The sequence below is a fragment of the Psammomys obesus genome, unplaced genomic scaffold (genome assembly GCF_907164565.1).
Source record: "Psammomys obesus unplaced genomic scaffold, mPsaObe1.curated_primary_1811, whole genome shotgun sequence".
NCBI lineage: Eukaryota > Metazoa > Chordata > Mammalia > Rodentia > Muridae > Psammomys > Psammomys obesus.
The window spans coordinates 52,931-75,176 of record NW_026590262.1 but is presented as its reverse complement, the minus strand read 5'-3'; the positions used below and the strand labels follow the sequence as shown (position 1 = coordinate 75,176).

Sequence of the window (22,246 nt, the reverse complement as noted above, 5' to 3'; positions counted from 1 at the left end):
TGTGTGTGTGTGTGTGTGTGTGTGTGTGTGTGTGTGTGTGTGTGTGTTTGAATTTATGCACACCACATTCATGCAGGTGACTACAGAAGTTACAGGGTGTTAGGTTCCCTGGAACTGGAGTTACAAGCAGTTGTTGTGAGATACCTGATCCAGATAGTGCTATGTTGATGCTGGCTCATCTACGCTCATCTACAAGAGCAGTAAGCACTCTTAACTGCTGATCTGTCTGTACAGTCCCAAGACTGCCATTTTTATGTCTATTTTATATGTTTTTATTTTTTTCAAATTTTTATTTTTGAGATTATAATATAATTACATTTCTCCCTTCTTTTTCTTCCTTCCAAATTCTCCCTACTCTCCTTCAAATCCATGCCTCTTTTTTCACTCTTATTGCCTACATACACACATATATATGCATATACAAATATATTCCTAAATATAACTTTCTCAGTCTATATAATATTACTTGTATGCCTTTAGGGCTGACCATTTGGCACTGAGCAATTAACATTCAAATCTTAAAAGCAGAAACAGCATTTACTACAGAACACACTCATGCCTATGTTTTCATAATATGTCTAACTTTATCTTATGCCAAGACTTCCGTTTTAAGTACTAACCAATAAAACTGAAAAATTTTGGCACACCAATGACTCAAGCAGCCTGTCTAGGTAACTGGGTGTTATAAATCACTTCAAACTCAATAACACAAACAATCAGCATAGTGTTGTATGCAGGGATTTGAGAGCAGCAGGGTAAGGATGACTTTTCACTGTTTAATGATTTCTGAAGTCTCCACTGGAAGTCTCAAAGGTTGTCTCTTACTTGACACCTCAAAGTTAGACATCTGTAAACTTATTCACTCACATGTCAGGAGTCTAGATTGAGAGCTCCTAAGACTAGGACTGCTAATTAGAGTGACCATATATGAACTTTCCACACAAGTTAGCTTCCATTGAACATGGCAGCTGCAGGGTAGAGGGGCTTTTTATACAGTAGCTCCTGAGTACAAACACAAATGAGCCACAGAACAGGAAAGAAGCTCTATCAACTTTTGCACACTGTCATGGGAATTCAGAAAGTGTCATTCTAATGCATTTTTTCAGTTACAAGCAAGTCACAGGCTTTCCCGATTCAGTATGTGGAAGTACAGATCTCGAACTCTTGGTAAGAAGAGTTGCAAGGTCTCATTGAAGAAAACATGTGGGTGGAAGGTGTGATAGAAGCCAATTTTGACAAATAAATACTGTCTCAGTACCCTGTCCACACCACTTGGCAAAATCCACTCTGTCATGAACACAAATCACACTTGTACATAACCTCAATGACCAAAAAAATGTATATCTACATGAATAATAAACTAAAAAGCTATTTTACTTTTCTTGCTGCTAGTGTTGTAATTTTTAATAAAAGAAAAACTAGTTGAGGATGTATAAAAGCCTCCACAGATGAAGGTGAGTACAGTCATTGAATAAAAACTCATTTCGAAACTTGGGATGGTACCATTTACCTCAGAGAAGACACCTCAAGTTAAGCTCTGTGAGGAGAGCTTACTATGAAGTCTTGTGACCTTAGAAATAAAATACCTGCCCAGCATATCCAACAGACAATATGGATATCCATGTGCTGCTACAGAAATTCTGTTCAAAATCCTGGGGGAAAAGTGATGCATAGCAATCATTGATTAATGAGAATTCTAAAATGTGGAAAGCCTGGGGTTAGTGGATCCCTGACTAGGGATACATCCTTGGGAGTTGTTCTGTGTTTTTTTTTTTTTCTTTCTGTTCTTTGGGTTCTTATTCTGTTATCTGAATAGTGCTTTTTCCTAAGACATGGCATTTGTTTGTAACTAAGTAACCCTTTTAAACTATTTTCCCCACCAACAGAAGATTAAGGGCTCTAAAAACCTTTTTTTTTTCATCTTATACTGTTTTGTTGTTTTCAAGCAAAAAAGATACAATTCCCTTACCTGCTGGAGCTTTGAGGATATAAATTTATAATTCATGTCATTACACAGAAGTCATATCCACAAATCTCTTTGGGATAAGCCCACTATCTGTGACAAGTGCAGTTTTTAGAGATCTACAGCACAGTATGCTTAAATCAAAAATAATGTGTTATGTATTTCAAAATGGCTATGAGAACCATGTAAATGCTGTTACCCACAAATGGCAAATATGTAACAGGATGATTTAAATTGCTGTAGATATTACAAATGATACATTTATCAAAACCTTACATTATTCTTCATAAATGCTTATGGTTATTATATGTCAATTAAAGATGAGCCTTTCTTGAGCTAGGCATCGTTGTATTCCTTGAACAGTGGGGAGTTAGGCAAGAAGATGGTGAGTTTGTAGAGAGTCTGGATTATTCAGTGAGACTCTAACATAAAAACAGAAAGAAAACTAATTTTTTGACCCAAGTCTCCTTCCTTATAGGCTTCTGTGGCACAAAATCTCAGTGTTCTTAGCATGTTACTATTTGAAGGAGATGATCTGCCAGGCACACTCTTAGAATTCTAGTAAGACTTGCCGTCTGTTAAAACCATGAACTCACAAGGCAATTGTCTAGATATTTCTTGAGTTTTAGCAAGGAAATCTTATAGACCCACTCTGGATATGTTTTGTTTGTTTGTTTGTTTGTTTGTTTGTTTTGTTTTGTTTTTTTCTCTCTTGAGGCCTCTTTTTATTTAAGGACTCTTTGAAAGCTGGAAGAAATTGACTCTCAACCTTTTTATATTTCTTCTAACTTCTAGCTGTACACTTAATACCCGTAATATTCTGTCTGGAAATCTCTTTAGCTTCATCATCACATTTATAATATGTATTTTCTATTTTCATGTTATCACAAGATATAGTGGGTGAACTTTGCACCTTCTCCTGGATTGCAGCAAGTGCTTCTTTCCCCTTCCAGTCCTACAACCATTTTCTTGAGACCCTTCCAGCTTCTGCCTGGTGCCTGATCCCAGAGACAATGCTACAATATTTAGGTTTGGGGGATGCTATTGGTTATGAATATAGCTATATATTACTGTATGATAAATCACCTCAAATCTTAGTGATTTAAAATAACAGTTTTCAGTTCTTTGTTTCCCACAATTACCATGTGCCAAAAAATGGGGAAGGTCTCAGCTGAGCCAGCTCAGCATAGAGTGTTACCTTGGATGCACTTAGACAATAGAAGGAGCTGAAACACTTGGGGGCTGCTCATATATCTTTCTCATCTCACCTAGACTCAGAGCTTATTTATTTGGTATCTCTACATGGAATCATTTTTTCACACTTTAATTGTCTCAAAGCAGCCAAACAACTGAAATAGAGACACATAGGTTTAAGTATACATTGTAGCAATACAGAAAGAAACACCAGTGTTTACTTTGACCAAGCTTCTGAAATTAGTTAATGTCTGTTTAATCATAGTCTGTTGATGAGCGTCAAAGGCCCATTCAAGAAGAAATACAGAATCCCATGAACAGTTTGAGAGGGATCTCCAGGATAAGTTTATGGGATTCCCACCCAAAGATCCAAAGGACAGTTCCTCTATAAAGCTTTGGAATGTTCAGCTGAATATCAGTAGATCTTCAGAATAATTATGAATTTATTCTGGATTCATGATCATTCACAAAAATTGCTCTATGTAAAATAAAAATGAAAACAAAAAAATAAAGGAATATTTAAAATTTGAGTTTTAAATATTTTGGGTAAAGGTTGGCTTTTACTACAAGCCATCTTTAGGATTTATATCTTGAAAATAGTTTTAGGTAGAAAGGCAGGTAGTCATGGATTTACATGTAACCAAGTATATGCCTCCAAGTGAGTTGGCCCTAAACATTTCCATCTCAATAATATTTTAACTCAGCCAAAAATGATCCTCCTTTACCATCTTCTTTCTCACTGACTAGCATAATCGTCCATCTAGTGATTTACACTATAACTTGACCTTGATAAATTGAAATCCACTTTAGAAATGTGCAGGTGATTTGTGTGTGTGTGTGTGTGTGTGTGTGTGTGTGTGTGTGTGTGTGTGTAGGTGCATTTTACATGCAACTGTGTATATAGTTTTGATTAACTACCTTTTTCCCAATAGAATGCAAACATTAAGAAAAATCAGAGATTTTTTTCTTCTTACTCACTGCCATCTCCCTACCATTTGTCTAGGACATAAATATTGGATAAAATATAAATGGATAAATGACAACTAGTTAATAAATGAAACTCAGCAATCCCTTCTTCAAAAATCAATGATAGGTGCACATAATGGGGGGAAGTATGTAATCTCAACATTTGGTAGACTGAGCCTGGAGACTCTGAAGTTAAAGACCAGCCTGGATTACAAAGTGAGACTATTTAAAGGGGAAAAAACAATTGTATCAATATTTTCTCGTGAAAAAAATGACCCATTAGTATAGATTTCTTGTAGAGAAATTATCTCTCTAATCTGCTCAAATGGTTGAAAATTTGATTTATTTTATCACCTATCATTAAATAACAATGAATTATGGTTCATTTTATTAATTTCAATGTCATTCTGAAAATCTTAGTCAGATTAATCATCCATAATTGAGAAAAGAAACCATTTGGGGCTTGATATAGACAAAAGTTCATAAAAGTCAAAGACTTTTATTGTCTTACAAATCCTATAGTTTTTCTTCAGACCAACTTGGTATTGAATCTCAACTGTACCATTTATTAATAGTATATCATTACAGAACCATGTGGCCTCAGTTTCTTTTGTGATTGACAAGGTTGGTCTCCCAGTGACACTGGCTACATATATAAGTAAATAATCTTTAGTCAAAATCAACAAATTATATTTATCTATTCATTTCTATTTCTGTTTATCTATTCATAACTATCAATCTATGGAAAATTATGGAGGTGGGAAGTGAGATTCACCCAAATTGAGAAAAATCTCTTCTTTTGTTATTTTTAAATTAAATTTATTTTTAATTTATTCATTTTACACCCCAATCATTGTTCCCACCTTTGTCTCCTCCTAGTCTCACCCTCTCTTCCTCTTCCCCCTCCCATTTCCATAGTCCTCAGAAAGTGCAAGCCCTCCACCCCTACCAACTGACTCCGCTTATCAAGTCTCATCAGGACTGGCTGCATCCTCTTCCTCTTTGGCCTGACAAGAACACCCTGCCAGGAGGAAGATCAAAGAGCAGGCAACTGAGTCTATGTCAGAGACAACCCCTCTTCACCTTACTAGGGAATACAAGAGACTGAGTTGCCTATCTGCTATATCGGAGGAAGGGACATGGGTTCTCTCCATGCATGGTCCTTGGTTGGTACAAAAGTTTCCACAGGCCTGCTCTGGGCTCAGATTTGTTGGCTATGTATGTCTTCTTGTGGAGCTTCTGTTCCCTCTGGAACCTTCTGTCCCCCCACTCTTCCATAAGACTTCCTGCACTCTGCCCAAAGTTTGGCTCTGAGTCTCAGCATCTGCTTCAAGCCCTTGGTAGGGGAAGTCTTCCAGAGGACATCTATGGTAGGCTTCCATCCTGTTCCCTCTCTTCAACCACTTCCAGTGTCGATTCTATTTGTCCTTCTGAATGAGAATTAAGCAGTTCCCAGATAATTAGAAAAAAATGGAGCTAAGCTGAAAATTATTTTCTAACTAGGAGAATCCGACTTAGGTTAGGTGGCATAATTACAGGCCATGTATACATATTGTTCTTTATTTTACCTTCAGTTTACCCTTGACTCAGTCTCAACTCCATTTTGCTCCCTCATAGGAATCTTGTCATAATGCTATAACATTTTATTCTTAACCCACTAGAGAATAAATTAGCCATTCAGAGTAACAACAACAATCCAAAAAGGTTTCAATAGTGTTTTTCAAAATCAATACCATATCCTTGGATGGGAAAAATTTAATCTTCTATATTTAGTTTAAAAAGCACTAAAAAATTATAAAAGTAAATAAGAAGACCCTTAACCAAGTATTCATCTTGCCTGTATATCCATAATTAAGTGGATAATTCCTCACTGCAACAGATAAATTTTGTGGCAGCAAATTTTAAAAAACTGATTTAATTAACCATAACTATGCTCAGAAGAATATATTAAATACTGTTGAATGAATGAGAAAAGAGTTTTCAAGCATTGGGAACCCTCCTAAAATTACACCTTGCTCATTACTCACCAAGCCCACAGTTTGCATGACAATGTATAAAATTATGATATTCAAAAGTGGTATCCTTGTATTCTACCTCTAGTACTTAATTGAATGAGTTAATCTCTTTAGCTGTCCACTTACAGTGTGGGCAGAAGGATAAAGAAATGATATGAATGAAGCACTCTGAAAAGAAACATAGCTGTCCATATTTAAAACTTTTTTGTTTTATGTGCTTAAAACAGAGTACTAGCTAACTACTTCTATTTTTTCAGATTTTGGAACTTAAATGAATATTATTTCTCATGCAGTGATATATGCTTAATCATGAATTTCTAAATGATTCTTAAAAGGGAGAATAGGATTTTGTGAGATTCTGTAGTCATGGAAAGAAGAAAAGCAGAATAAGCATGGGCAGATAAAGAGAAACATATGGTGAAGGGTTGCTTCCACTTAAAAATAATTTTAGACTTAATAATATAGAATTTTCTGTACATTCTAGAGATAGGCATTAGAAATCATCAAAGCCAGTGTTTCACACATTTTACATTAGAATCTGTGGATGTTAAAACCTGTAGGTCCTAAATTAACACTCCCAGAGTGTCCAATCCAATTGGTCTTGAAGGAAATGTGATGAGAGGCAGACATAAGCATATTTTCAAAATTCTCCAGCAGCCACACCAGGGATCCATGGCTTTAGTGCTATCTTCACATTTTTGTCATAAGGCATCTGTGATCTATAAAAAAAAGAAAAAATTAAGTACATTTTTGAGATCAACATAGTCCATACGCCTCTGAGCTAAATCTAAGACCCAAGCATACATATTCCCAGTCCGGATCTCTATAGAATTTTTATGTGACTCACATGCTGGTTAATGGTAGTAAGAAACATTTGAGTGTATATCTTTTCCCTCTTCACTAGTCGAATCTCATCTAGGAAGTGTTTTCCCTGTCTTAACAGTCTCTGTTTTCCTTACTTTAAAAATTAGTCAGAAAACCTGAGGTTGCCTATAACCATTATGATGAGTAAATCTCTCCTCTTAATTACCCATATGCTCCCTTTCTTGCATGAAATGTCTTCAGACCATTAAGAATGCACTGTTGTGGTTAATACATCTTTTTATTCCATATTTTACAACATTTATTTGAACCCTTGAACCAAATAAATAATTCACCTATTTTGTTGATTTAACATTTTCTTTGAATGAGCTATCCATTTTATGTTTTCAACATCTGGGAGTCTGGGTTTTCTGTAGTGATTCTGTTTCTTTGTTAATTTCTGGGTTTTGTGTCTGGAATTGTTTTAATTATTTCATTAAACCATGTTTTTATAGACTTCATTCTCCTTATCATCCTCTTCAACATCCTTGAACATATTCATGGTTGTTTTTTTTTTTTGAAGTCCTCTTCTTGTATTTTAGTTATATTGCATTTTTCAGTACTTATTCCAGTAGAGATACGAACTTCTGATGAAGTCTTTGATGCTCATATTTGTGTTTTTGTACTGGGATCTATGCATCTGGAACTATGATGTTTTAAATGTTTCTTGGTGTTGATAGTCTTGTCCTTTATGGGTAGATATTCCATTCTTTGGTTGCTGTTGCCTACTCTGCATATTAGGTAAATATAATAGATATGTGGTCCCTGATAGAGAGTTGTTCTGTACGACGGTGAGAGACAGAAAAGAATGAAGATGGGCTAGGATGAAATGCTGAGAGGGGCTTCTGTAAAAATCTAAGGAAACTCTGGGTCCACACCCATCAAGAGGTGGAGTCCTCAGGGAATGAAGGCGAGGTGGAAAGAAGGCATCCTACAGGCAGGCTGCTATGGGACTAAGTCAGCAGAGATCATAATCAAGAACAGAAAAGATTGTGAAAATTTCCTACCTGGGTTCCAGCCTTGTGTGGCTATTGGGGCCTCAGGGTGAAAAGTGTTTTTGAGGATCTGTAACTGAGGAAGTAATGGATATGGACTATCAGGAATGGCTGAGAGGGAAAGAGCTTAGCTTGGTCTTCATCAAGAGGCCGAGGCTCCAGGGAATGGAAGTAGGATAGGAAGAACTGCAAGTAGGCTGCTACAGGAATAAGAATAAATCTAAAGCATTCCCATTTTAAGGAAAAGAAGTATATAATATTTCAATGTGATCCCAGTTTAACCATTTATTACTGAGTTCATACAGTTGTGCACATGGGACCACTCAGGTGTCAGGCTGAGTATTCTTTGCCATATCCCTTATATGTTAATACCTTTGGGTTATCTCTCCCATTGTGTTCTGAAAATCTATACAAGTAGAGTTCTTCCTACCCAACAAAAACATTAACTGTCTCATGAAACCTAGGCTAATTTTTGACACAAAATCAACACTCAGTAGTTTCTGAATGAGAACCTCTCCATTAGCTTTTAGTAATCAGTGTGGCATCTATCTTTAAACCAACTTTTACAGGATAATTTAACATGAATCACAGTATGGAGAGATGGCTTTATAAAGTAGCAGTTTCACAATTACTTTATACAAGAAGTTAGGTCTGGTTCATTGTAATTCTAAATTGGCTGAAAGTTATAACACATGTTCTTCCTGATTGTACTAGATTCAGTTGTTAATAAGAAAAACAAATAATTCATGTCTGATACTGTAAATATGGGCATCTACCCATGGCTGGTAAAGTCATGGACTCTCGAGAACATATTAGTCTGATGTCCAAAAGCTAATACAATTGGCAACAACCTTCTAAATATGTATTCTTATACCCACAGATAATTGAAACTTTCACCCCTCATCAAAGAAGCTTCATTTTGCAGCAAATAGAGACCATTACCCAACTGGTCAAAATGTAGTAAACAAATGACTATGGGGTATCTATCACCAAGTGATACATCTGCAACACAACCTTCACACCTAAGGCTCAGAGAACATTTCACAAGAGGTGGTAGAAAGATTCAATGAGGATCAGGACATCTGCTGTCAGATAGTATCTTCTATATATGACAGGGAGCTGTACTCATAAAAATCGTAAAACTAAACTGCACAATGACCACACTAGTTGATATCCCAAACTGAATAGGGGAAATCTCCCAAGGCCCGGCCCCTAGATGGAGAGCTACAAGCAACAGAGGGAGAATCAAACTTCTCCATTGATGACGCCTGATAAATTATCTGATCCCAAATGGTCAGCCCTAAACTTATGTACATATGAGCAACACTAGATGGAATCAGCAGATTGTACTTACTTAAACAGACAAACATATGTAACAATAGTAATTAAAGAAGAGGTCATGATTTTGAGAAGAGAATATGGGATATGATGGAGTGGGGAAGTGTGGTTTGAAAATGCAGTACTCATGAATGAAAATCTAAAACAATAATAAAATAAACATAAATATCAATCAAACAAACAATGAATAATGAATTTTTGAAATAAAACAAGCCCTCTGTTTTCTAGTCTGATTTCCCAAAAGACCAGATATATTTGGCAAATGATGGCATGAAGTTTCTAACAATTACTCATACCTACTATCTCTCTAGCTCAAATTCCAAGTCATTACCAGGTTGCAAGGCAATAATCAGCCATCTTTATGGCTGTTCTCTCCAAAGGCATTTTATCATGAGTGGGTTGATAAAACAAGGCTCTAAGGACCTTACTGAACTCTATTACTCATTTGCAAGCAGCATGTGTTTCTCACAGAGAGAAGTAGCATGTGGCTAAGTAAACCACATGGAAGTCAATCTGTTCTCCTTCCTGACTTCTGCAATGGCTCATCTGAACTATAATCTAACCTAGCCTTTCTGGAGTGCTTCCACATCATTTTAATCCATGCACTGCTATCGCTCCCCTCATTTTGTACTCAGTGAAGTAGACTAAAATACCTACCATCTCCTTTACCTATCCAGTTCTCCTGTGACTTTGAACACACTAGGTACAATCTGTCCTGCTCACTTCTCACATTTGAGATACAGATGAGCTTACATTGGAATTAGGTACAAAGTTCTTTATTTGACATACTTTTTGTACATTACTGAAAGCTCCACATACATGCAGTTAACAATGATGAAGTAACATAATTAACAAGTTTTCTTGTATTTTGGAAAACAACATTAGCATTATCAGTAATCTAAAAAATGCAGTAGAGGATTACATAGTATTGTAAGAAACAGTAAAGCTAGCTAAAAGAGGAGATAATTTGACCAGTGGCTATTTAGGAATTAAGTTGGTATCAAGTAAGGCATTAAATTGTAACAGTTAATTTCCTCTTTTGATTCAACTATACACTCTGATTTGTTTCTAAGGTAATTTGCCTTTCAGACCAAGTGATAAAAACTATTTTTTGTCTTATATCTAATTTGTGTAGAAATAATTAGCATAAAACATCACTGGTATTTACTCAAATATTATATTTATATATGGTAAAGATTATTGCTAGCCAGAGAATCAATGTTAAAAATCAATACTAGAAAAATTGTCTTTGCTACTAATATACATGTCAAATAATGAATAGTTAATCTTCATTCTATCCAACCAAGGACCATTCATGGATATAACCTAGAACCCTGCTCAGATGTAGCCCATGGCACCTCAGCATCCAAGTGGGTTTTCCTAGTAAGGGGAACAGGGACTGACTGTCTCTGACGTGAACTCAGTGGCGAGCTCTTTGACCAATCCCTTTCTTGGTCAAATCCCTTTCTTGCCAAGCTACAGAGGAGGACAATGCAGCCAATCCAGGTGAGGCCTGATAAGCTAGGGTCAGATGGAAGGGGAGGAGGACCTCCCCTATCAGTGGACTTGGAGAGGGGAATGGGAGGAAATGAAAGAGGGAGGGAAGGATCGAGAGGGATCGAGGAAGGGGGCTACAGCTGGGATACAAATAGAATAAACTTTAATTAATACAAAAAATAAAAATTTAATTAAAAAAAGAGAAAAGATGTACCACAATTTCTGCATCCATTCTTCAGTTAAGGGGCATCTGGGCTGTTTCCAGCTTCTGGCTATTACAAATAAAGCTGCTACAAACATGGTTGAGCAAATGTCCTTATTGTGTACTTGAGCCTCTTTTGGATATATGCCTAGGAATGGTATGGCTGGATCTTGAGGAAGCGCTATTCCTAGTTGTCTGAGAAAGCACCAGATTGATTTGCAGAGTGGTTGTACAAGTTTACATTCCCACCAGCAGTGGAGGAGGGTTCCCCCTTCTCCACAACCTCTCCAGCATGTTTTGTCACTTGAGTTTTTCATCTTGGCCATTCTGATGGTTGTAAGGTGAAATCTCAGGGTGGTTTTGATTTGCATTTCCCTAATGAGCATTTCTTTAAGTGTTTCTCTGCCATTTGATAAGAGGGACTGCCTCTGACATAATCTGATTGGCCTGTTCTTTGATCACCTCCCCCTGAGGGGGGAGCAACCTTACCAGGCCACAGAAGATGACAATGCAGGCACTCCTGATGTGATCTGATAGACAAAGATCAGAAGGAAGGAGAGGAGAACCTCCCTTATCAGTGGACTTGGGGAGGGCATGCGTGAAGAAGGGGGAGGGAGGGTGGGACCGGGAATGGAGGAGGGAGGGGCTTAGGGGAGATACAAAGTGAATAAAGTGTAATTAATAAAATAAAATTAAATTTTAAAAAAAGAGAAAAGAAAAAAAGATACCTGAATAATAAAATAGAAATAAAAGATAACACTAAAAAAATCTTTATTCTATAGCTGAAATGAACTAGAGGATAAGAGCAGAGACAGTATATAATTAAAGGGTTCACCTTAAATTAAATGGTAATGAACTAACTGAACAATAAATGGTCCATGATAGTCAAATTTCGTAACTCAGGGACAAATATATAACAGGAATTAAGTAAAAGTGTTTTGGGAGAAAGAATAAATGAATGAAGAAACAAATGAATGATACTTTTGATATAATTGTAATGCTAAAATTTTGGAAGCTGGTTTTCAAACAATCTATAGATTAGTAAACAAGATTTGGAATTGTCAAGACTGAATATAGCATATGAATTTCTGTTTGTTGATTAATTAAAATGACCAAAAAGTCATTGTTTTTATATTTAATTTCTCTACCTGAAAAGGTAATGAATTATATCTGTGCTATGAATAATTGGATTGAACTCAAAGGAGCATCCCCTCTTTCAAGAACGTCCTACGCTAACAGTTTATTATAATTCATCCTTATAATTCTAAAGAAATTTAAGAATCTTCCATCAAATTTGACTGACAGTCTGTGTTTCCTCTCTCTATTCTGCCAGGAAGAAGATGTTACTCGTGAAAGTCGTTTTAACTTCAGTGGTTATGGGATGGGTCACTGCCTCCAAGTGAAAGATGGCACAGCTGTCAAGGCTACACCTGTCAATCCACTTCCACAACCACCAAAAGATGCAGATGCTATCAAAAAGAAGTTTGTGGATCGGGCAAAAAGGATTGACACCATATCGCGAGCTGCCTTCCCACTGGCCTTCCTCATTTTCAACATCTTTTACTGGATCACATACAAGATCATTCGGCATGAAGATGTCCACAAGAAATAGATGTGCCCTGTTGACCCTGGGACTGTCTTGCCTAAGTGTTGTGCTTGTAAATACACAGTATTATTGTCTTTATATCACTCTGTCAGAGAAGAACATTGAGGGAGGGGGGAGGGAGATCATGAGGGTGGGTTTTCTGGCACCTACATGAAAAAAGACAAGTTCTATAGGCAATGAAGAAAACTGTACAAAATTATGGTGTTGCAGAATCATATGAGCATAACTCTCATCCATAGTCTTTCGCATTGTTCTTTGAGATGACACATCACTCAGACATGATGTGAAAGGTCAAGTTCTTGAGGGCTGATTATCTTATGGTTTGATTTGATGAATTCACACATACACACAAACACACACAAACGTACACACACCGTGAAAATGCTTACCATCTGACAACAGTGACTAGTCAATAGTGAATTGAGGACCAAACATTTTCAGGAAAATGCTGCCTCATTTTTAAAACAAGCCTCCTGAGCTATGATCTTTACAACGTCTGTAATTAGTGTTTCACCCAAGAAATCCTTTTGTGGGTTGTAAATTCTTTCTGCTTATCCAGAAAACAACAACAAAAGAAACACAAATGACAAAGAACAGATTTCTACTCACTGTCTGTGTAGGTGTGCAATTTGAGATTAGTTTTCTTTCCTAGATGTAAATTGGGGATTTCATTGTGTATTGTCTAATTGATTTACTAATATACCCTCTTAAAACAAATACTCATTTTATTTTAGATCAAGTTAGCATACTATGTATATTTTTTTAACTTTGGCTATATTTATGTGCAACTTTAAGTGCCCAAGTGTAACTTAACTATTGCAGCTGCTCAGCCACAGTGTTATGAAGATGGTGTGTTCTAAATGGTGTAGCTAACATTAGCTTGGACTTCCTATTTCTGCCCTCATTGTAGCTGTAACTACAAGTCCTAATGTTGACTGACCTGTAATTTCTACTTTCAATCCAAGTGAATATCGTTTTAAATATCCTTGATTAACTTAAAAAATTAAAACTGTACTGTGATTTTCATAACCCGTTGCCTTTTTGGTACCAGAGCTACGTGGTTTGAATCCTGGCTAAATGTTTTAAGTAAGAAAAAGATGTATTTTTGCTTACTCAAAAGACAACCTGTAAAAATATATGGAAATAATTACATTTTACATGTGCTGTAAAAGGGATTATTTTAAAAAAAGCATTTGTTCAATTTCAATAAAGATAAGTGTGCCACTAAATTATCCAGTCTTCCAGTTTCTGTGCTAAAATGTAAATTATTTATGTGAGAATAATAACTTGGATGTTTGTATGTGATCTTCCTGATAAACTTGAATCATGTATATAGCTATTATATTATTTTTCATAATAGAGTGATAGCTATTATGTTATTAATGTTTATAGTAGTCAAGATACTTTTCTCATTGTTGAAATATAGAAATGCGTAGGTGGGGAGACACATACCTGTAACCTGTAACCTGTAACCTGTTAGTATTAAGGAGGAAGAGTCCAAGAAAGGATTATCATGTGTCCAAGAACATCATAAACTACATGAGAAGTTCTAGGGGAGCTATGTGGTAAAACTCTACCACAAAACAAGAGAGAAGGGGAAAGACGGAGAGACAGACAGAGCCAGAGACACAGAGAGAGAATTAGTTGTAACCAATGTTAAGAAAATTTACAACTGGGTGCATAAAACATGGAAAATTTCTAACCCACTGAATAACAATGACACTGTCATTCACAGTGAAATGAAACTTAAAAGGTCAACTGTTCCTGTTACCCAACCCTATTTCCATCAGGAATGATGGAATAAGATGAAAGAGAAATACTGAGAACATAAAGTACATAGAGTTAACTCATTGTGATCTTTGCAGATTTTCTATAACTATAATGTTCTCAAGAAGATGCTCACTCATAAGTGGATGTTTATGGCCTTGAAATCTATTTAAATACTGAATTATTGCAAAATGGGTAGAAGTATGAATTTCTTAGCAGAGGCTAGTCAGCTGTCTATCAATGCTATGATTTTATTTTTTTAATAATTTTTAATTTTTTATGATAATCACAGGTTACTTAATTTGTAACCCAGTCATACCCCCCTCCCTCATTCCCTCCCTCATCTCCTCCCTGCCCCTCTCTAGGTCCTCTGGTAGGGGAGGTCTTCCTCCTCTTCCATCTGACCCTAGTTTATCAGGTCTCATAAGGACTGGCTGCAATGTCCATCTCTGGGGCCTAGCAAGGCTACTTCTCCCTCATGGGGGAAGGGAGGAGGTCAAAGAGCCCACCACTGAGTTCATGGAATACTACTCAGCAATTAAAAACAAGGAAATCATGAAATTTGCAGGCAAATGGTGGGATCTAGAAAAGATCATCCTGAGTGAGGTATCCCAGAAGCAGAAAGACACACACTGTATATACTCATAAGTAGATACTAGACCTACAAGATAGGATAAACATACTAAAATCTATACACCTAAAGAAGCTAAACAAGAATAAATTCCAGGGTAAGATGATCAATCCTCACTTAGAAAGACAAACGGGATTGACATTGGAAGAGGGAGAAAACAGGCAATAGGACTGGAGCCTGCCACAGAGGGCCTCTGAAAGACTCTACCTAGCAGTGTGTCAAAGCAGATGCTTAGACTCCTAACCAAACCTTGGGCAGAGTGCAGGGAATCTTATGATAAAAGAGGGACTTAGTAAGACCTGGAGAGGAAGGGAGCTCCACATGGACCAAATATGGCTATAACCTAGAGCCCCTGCTCAGACATAACCCATGACAGCTCAGCAATGCTGTGATTTTAGATTAAGTACTTAATTGCAAATAGTTTGTAGTTTCAAAGTGCTGACTGGAAAAAAAATGAAGTTGACTCCATTATTACCATACTTAACCCGTAAGTTCTAAAAAGTCAATAAATAATAGAATAGCTGTTATTAGGAAAAGTGTAGCATTGGGTATATTCTGTACAAGGTGCTTTAGAAGACCTAGCCCTGGCAAATAGACTGCCACATTTTTTATATCATTACTAAAACATGGTTTGTGTCTTCTATCTTTGTTCCTTTCCTTCTTCCTTTTTTCTTCCTTCCTTTCTTCCTTCCTTCCTTTCTTTTTTTCTCTTTGATAAACAATTAGGGTGAAATCATTGTTCTCCACTTTTTTCCTCTATTGGTAAAACAGTAAAATTGATATTAATATTTCTACCCAAGAGTACCTGCCTCTAGAAGTATCATAGAAACACTCCTCTAGTTTCCTTTCTTTTGCTGTGATAAAACCCTCTGATCACAGACAACTTGAGGAAGAAAAGGTTCATTTGGCTAGAAGAAAGAGGCTAGGCTGTCACGGGTGTTCCACATTCCTGCCAAGCCTTAGATGTCCAATATGTATGTGTAATAATAGTAGAAAAATAATGTTTTGCCAATTGACATAGTCCTGTGTATTTTTTCCAACATAGAAACCCCATTAGGTACCCATCTCCTGTTTCAGTTTTCAAACAATGGAATGCCTTTAAAACATATTTTCAATTTCCACTATTTACCTTTTAACACTTCATCAGAATGACTTCCATTTGAATGTTTTTCTGGCATATTCAAATACCTCAGTCACACATGCTACAGAGCAGACTAACTGGAGATCTCTAAAAGCCCTCTCAAACAGTGTTAGAACTAAGCTCTTCATCTTCATTCATTCATTTCACGACCAGAAATACCAAATTCAGAAAACAAAATTGCCAATAAAGATTAAATGAATATCATTTTACATTTCACTTACTCCATTAATATCAAATAAAATGCTCTAACCAAAACACAGCACAAAATTCCATAGTCACACCTTTGGGAAGAAAAAAAATATCTATTTCAATATTTTCTTTTAGGATTTATTAATTTTCAAGTTTAACTCTGAAGCCAGTTTTCGAAATCAATCTAAATCTTATGTCTATCAGATATTCTTCTTAATTATTTCAACCTGTGCCTCACACAGTTTCTTTTTTATTAAGTTTTTATTTTTATATTAATTATAGTTTATTCACTTTGTATTCCAGCTGTAGCCCCCTCCCTTATTCCCTCCCAATCCCACCCTACCTCCCTCATCTCCTCCCATGCCCCTCCCCAAGTCCACTGATAGGGGTGGTCCTCCTCCTTTTCCATCTGACCCTAGCTTATCAGATCTCATCAGGACTGGCTGCATTACCACTACTGATTTGTTTTTAAATGTGTAATTTGAATGAACCCAACACTTGTTTTCATCAATCACAAAATAAGATAACAAAACATAACGTCTTGAGCAAATTTTAGGTATATACATAGGAGTGGTATAGCTGGGTCTTGAGGTAGCACTACTCCTAATTGTCTGAGAAAGCGCCAGATTGACTTCCAAAGTGGTTGTACCAGTTTACATTCCCACCAGCAATGGAGGAGGGTTCCCCTTTCACCACAACCTCTCCAGCATGTGTTGTCACTTGAGTTTTTGATCTTGGCCATTCTGATGGGTGTAAGGTGAAATCTCAGGGATGTTTTGATTTGCATTTCCCTAATGGCTAATGAGGTTGAGCATTTCTTTGCCATTTGGTGTTCCTCTATTGAGAACTATCTGTTGAGCTCCATTCCCCATTTTTTTAATTGGATTATTTGGTTTGTTGCTTTTCTGCTTCTTTAGTTCTTTATATATACTGGATATTAGCCCTCTGTCAGATAAAGGGTTGGTGAAGATTCTTTCCCAATCTGTAGGCAGTCTGGCACAGGGTCTTTTCTGAGACTGACACTCAACCAAGGACCATCTATGGATATAACCTAGAACTTCTGCTCAGATGTGGCCCGTGGTAGCTCAGTAACCAAGTAGTTTTCCAAAGTAAGGGGAACACGGACTATTTCTAACAGGATCTCAAGGGCAGGCTGTTTGACCCCCCCCCCGGGGAGGAGCAGTCTGTTAGGCCACAGAGGAGGACTTTGCAACCAGCCCTGAAGATACCTGATAAAACAGGGTCAAATGAAAAGGGAGGAGGTCCTCCCCTATCAGTGGACTTGGAAAGGGGCAGGGAGGAGACCAGGGAGGGAGTGTGGGGTTGGGGAGGGAATGAGGGAGTGGGATACAGCTGGGACACAGAGTTAAAAAAGTGTAACTAAAAAGAAAAATAAAATTAAAAAAATCGTAAAAACAAAACAAAACAAAACAAAAAAACATAATGTCACAACTACATATTCATTAAAGTGCTCTGAGAAATATCAACATGATTTAATGTGTGCAATTTTATTTGAAACTATCCACACCATCTAGCTTGGCCAGCTTACAAACAGGAAGTATATACCCTTTGATCAATACAACCACAAAATTCATACTGATTAAGAGCTTTGAAACAAACTGTGTATCATATTAGATGTTGAATTGTTGAGAACTCAACACAATTGTCTCTTAGTTCTTCTACTTGCATAATTTCACAATAACTAAGCTACTTAAGAACAGAAAGGCCTGGAAAGTAAACACATAGTTAATGTCCCTCCCTTATGCATAATATGATCAACTGGAAAAGAAGGCATACAATAGAGTATTCACAATACAAATGACTAAGAGACACAGCTTGAAATTGTGTATGCAGTACAAATAACATCTTCAAAGTGACTATAACACCTTGTGTAACTGAATGGCTCCAAGGATGCTCAGCTTGAAATCAAGACCAGGAGAATGCAATTAAAAAGGTGTTTTCCTTTGTTTCGGGGGAAACAAATGTTTTCCTCCCATTTGGGAGGAAAACGACCATCGCATTGTCACACATGTTCCCACATGAAAAAAAGACATATTCTTCCCACTTTGGCGGAAATGTATTTTAAAAATCACAAGCAAGGCATTTCCTTCAAGCTAAAGGCTGTGTGCAATTGATGTTTATAAGTCAATGAGCGAGCATTTGGCATATAGATAATTTCAAAATTAATGAATGTATGCTTAAACAGGGAGGCAAAGTTTTGGGATGCCCTCTGTGTAGTGTGCTAAATGTTGGCCTTCTTGTGGTAGATCTTAGAGTTTTTTCTGTTACAGAGTTTTTTTCAGGTTTATTTATTCACTTTACCTCCCGAATGCAGCCCCCTTTCTCCTCTCCTCCCAATCCCACTCTCTTCTTTCTTTACCCCTCTCCTTCTCAGAAAAAAGGAGCCCCCCACATGTCAACTCATGAACCCACTCCAGTACATCAAGTCATATCAGTACTGAGTGTGCCCCTTCCACTGAGGCCAGGCAAGGCAGACCATCTAAAGGAAAGTGATCCACAAGCAGGCAACAGAGTCTATATTAAAGACAGCCCTGGCTCCACTTGCTGGGGAACCCATATATGTATATATAAAGACCAAGCTGCCCATTGGTTATATATGTGTAGGGAACCAAGGTTCAGACCACACCTGCTCTTTGGTTGGTGCCTCAGTCTCAGTAAGCTCCAAGAGGTTAGGTTAGTTGACTTTGTAGGTCTTCTTGTGGAGTCTTTGACCCCTCCGGCTCCCTCAATCCTTCCTACCACTCTTCTACAAAATTCCTCGAGCTCTGCCTATTGTTTGGCTGTGGGTCTCTGCACCTGTTTCTATCTGCTGCTGGATGAAGACTCTCAGAAGACAGTTATGCTCGGCTCCTGTTTATAAGCATAGGAGAGTGACATTAACAGTGTCAGGGGTAGGCTCTCTCCCATGTGGTGGGTCTCAAGTTGGGCCAGTCATTGTTTGGGCATTCCCTCAAACTCTTCTTCCTTTATCCCTGCACTACTTGTAGGCAGGATAAACTTTGGGTAAAAGGTTTTGAGGGTAAGTTGGTGTTCCCCTCCCTCCACTACAAGTCCTACATGGCTAGGAGGTGGCCACTTTAGTCTCCATGTCCACTGCTGCTAGTAGTCCCAACTAGAGTGGTCCCATATCTTCCCAGGAGCCTACCCTGTCACAGGTCTCCAGCTTTTAATAAGCCCTTGGGCAGATTGCAGTTCACTGTGGACCTATGTGGACCTATGTCCTCAGAATTCATGGAATCAAGGGCCATTCATATGCTTGGATCAGAAATAACCCTGAGTTAAATTCAGTAGCTACTGTTTCTTGAGGAAAAAGATTGTTGTGCCAGATTCTCGAGATCCCAAAAGACCAACAGGAGTCAAACTCATTGCAAAATACATGAGAATCTTTTTTTATTACAAGCTAGCTTGGGCTCACACACCCTCACTGCAGAAGCAGTTGAGAGCTGAGAGCTTCATGCTCAGGTTAGGTGGGTGATTTAAAGAGTCCAGTCCCTCCTAGCATGACCAAAGCAGGGGGATTCCTGCCTGGCAAGCATCTATTGGTCGAAACACAACAGGGATGTTGCATTTTGAACTGATCGTCTATAGGAAAGCCCCTAAACCATTAATGGTCTGGCTTCCCTTGTTTGGCTGTCCTAAGGGAGAGGGGCCAGTTTCCTAGCAACTGTATCTCTAGTGGGAAGAAAAAGAATGCAATAGGGTTAGTTCCTCCCCCCAAGTGGCTGGACATGTCTCCACCTGGCTGACCTTCATTCAAGTTTGTGTTTTAAACTTTAAACCTATACCCCAAATTATTTGGTCTCTCAAGATTGAGGGTTATATGAAGGGAAGATTAAATAAGGGGAGAATAGCATAAGCATAAGCATCTTACCAGTTCTTAATCAGACAAAGTACTCTCCACACATTACCTTCATTATGACACACTTTCTTTTTGAGCAGAGTTCACTAGCCTTTTCTGTATGGGCTTGACAATAAATAGTGTAAGGCTTGAATATCTTACAGTCTTTTGTGCAAGTACTGTTCTCTGCTACTGTAACAAAGAGCACTAACAAACAATGAAGAAACAAATATGTGGGACTGCGCTCCATTAATACTTTACCTTAAAAAGAAAGTGGCAATCAGATCTGGCCTGAAGGCAGTGTGTTACCAATGACCGTCTCCTCACAAACTACTACCACCACCACCACCACCACCACCACCAAGGGCAGCTCCAGATTATAAAATAATATTTTGTTTGTGATATTTTCAAGGTCTATATCTGTGCCTGGCACTGAGTGTTAGTATTTTGGAACACAACCTGCTTCTGGGTTACCTAGCAACTTATGATGTCATCATGTGTCGCCAGCCAGGTGGCCACACCTGGAAGGGTCGTTACCTTGCCCTTTAAAGGGACATTCCGACACGTGGTCACTCTCTTGTTTCTCTCTCACTCCTCTCTCTTCCTTCACTCTTTCTCTCTCTCTCTCTCTCTCTCTCTCTCTCTCTCTCTCTCTCTGTCTCTGGAGGCCCCTTTCTCTCTCTCTCCCCATCATGTCCTGTTCTGCCCTTCCCTCCATACCCACCTAATAAACCTCTTGCATAGAAGTTCGGTTGACAGCCTCATTCTTTTAATAGATCTAACACTGAGTAGCTGTCTAATTGATACAGCATTTGTTCAGTGAATCATAGTTCACATTTATTAAGGAGCAAATTTAGTGTTTGCACAGGTTTAGAGAAAGAACTAAGGAACCTTTTATTGCCTTGTTAGATAAACATTGGAAGTAAAAATTTCACTACACTTTAAATCTATTTTTAAAAGGATGGATTTGTACTAGATAACACATTTTCCAGAACTCATCATAAAAACTCCTCAGGAGTTCAAAGCATTAGCAGTCCCACCTGGATTGAATTCTTATAGTTTCCTGTTGACTTTTAACAGAAGCCATGGATATTGCAAAATGGGAGAGTTCTGAAAGATACCTTGGGGGGGGGGGCTCTTGCATTCTTGACATATTTCCCTTTATTTCTCCACAGTTAATAGTCTCTGAGTCTCCCATTAATTGACAAGGTCATTCACCCAGGGCCATCCAGAAACTTCTTTGTCTGCTGACATGTGGCATTTGAAGAAGCCGAAATGCTAAGTAGTGCTCTCAACATACAGTTCAATGAAATCACTCTTGTGTTTTATATGTGAAAACTAAAAATAATACAGTATTTATCTCTCCATATATGAAATATTCAAAAAAATTCAGTGATAGTAGTAAAAAGGTAAAATTGTCATGACTCAGGAAAACACAAAATCAATGCATGTTAAAATTCATTTAATTGGTTAATTGATGAAAAACTAGCAAATTGTTAAAAGGAGTTCAAGGAACATTTGGAAAGGTTCGTATTTAGGATGAATTTTCCTAGCTTAGGCACAAAACTCACTAATATACAGAAGATAAAATAGCAAGTTTAGTAGAGCCCTGAAACAGAATCTGTGATGAGTTACTGTAATTTCAAGGCTCAGATAAATGTTTCTTTTTCACCATTCTGGTGGACCTGGGACTCCTTTGCTTTTCTGTAGAGAATAACCTCTATGGCCTCACTCCTATAAGCAAGTACTCTAGTTCTAAGCTGTATCTCCAAATGGATATATTTCTCTCACAGACAAAAACTCAATTATAATTCTCAACTGTTATATGGCATCAGTGTAATTTCTTACGTGACCAAGCCCAGAGAGTTAAAGTGACACATGAAAGTACCTTTGGGCTTAGAATCAAATTCACTTGATTTTTGTCCTGCTTCCCTTCCATATTCCAGAAAGAGAAAGTTATAAGTAGTTAGCACTTTTAAATTGTTCTAATTGCACATGATTATTTGTCCATGATGCTGGAAG

At 37.5% G+C, this 22,246-nt stretch overlaps 1 protein-coding gene across 1 annotated transcript in view; it reads left to right on the top strand.

Moving 5' to 3' along the window:
* Glra2 (glycine receptor alpha 2) overlaps positions 1-13,855 on the top strand; it is a 246,604-nt gene extending 232,749 nt beyond the window's left edge. Inside the window, exon 10 of the mRNA XM_055606743.1 lies at positions 12,365-13,855. Within this exon, the coding sequence (XP_055462718.1) occupies positions 12,365-12,643 (279 nt within the window). The 3' untranslated portion in view covers positions 12,644-13,855. The remainder of the gene's footprint in view (positions 1-12,364) is intronic.
* The last annotated feature ends 8,391 nt before the right edge of the window (positions 13,856-22,246 follow it).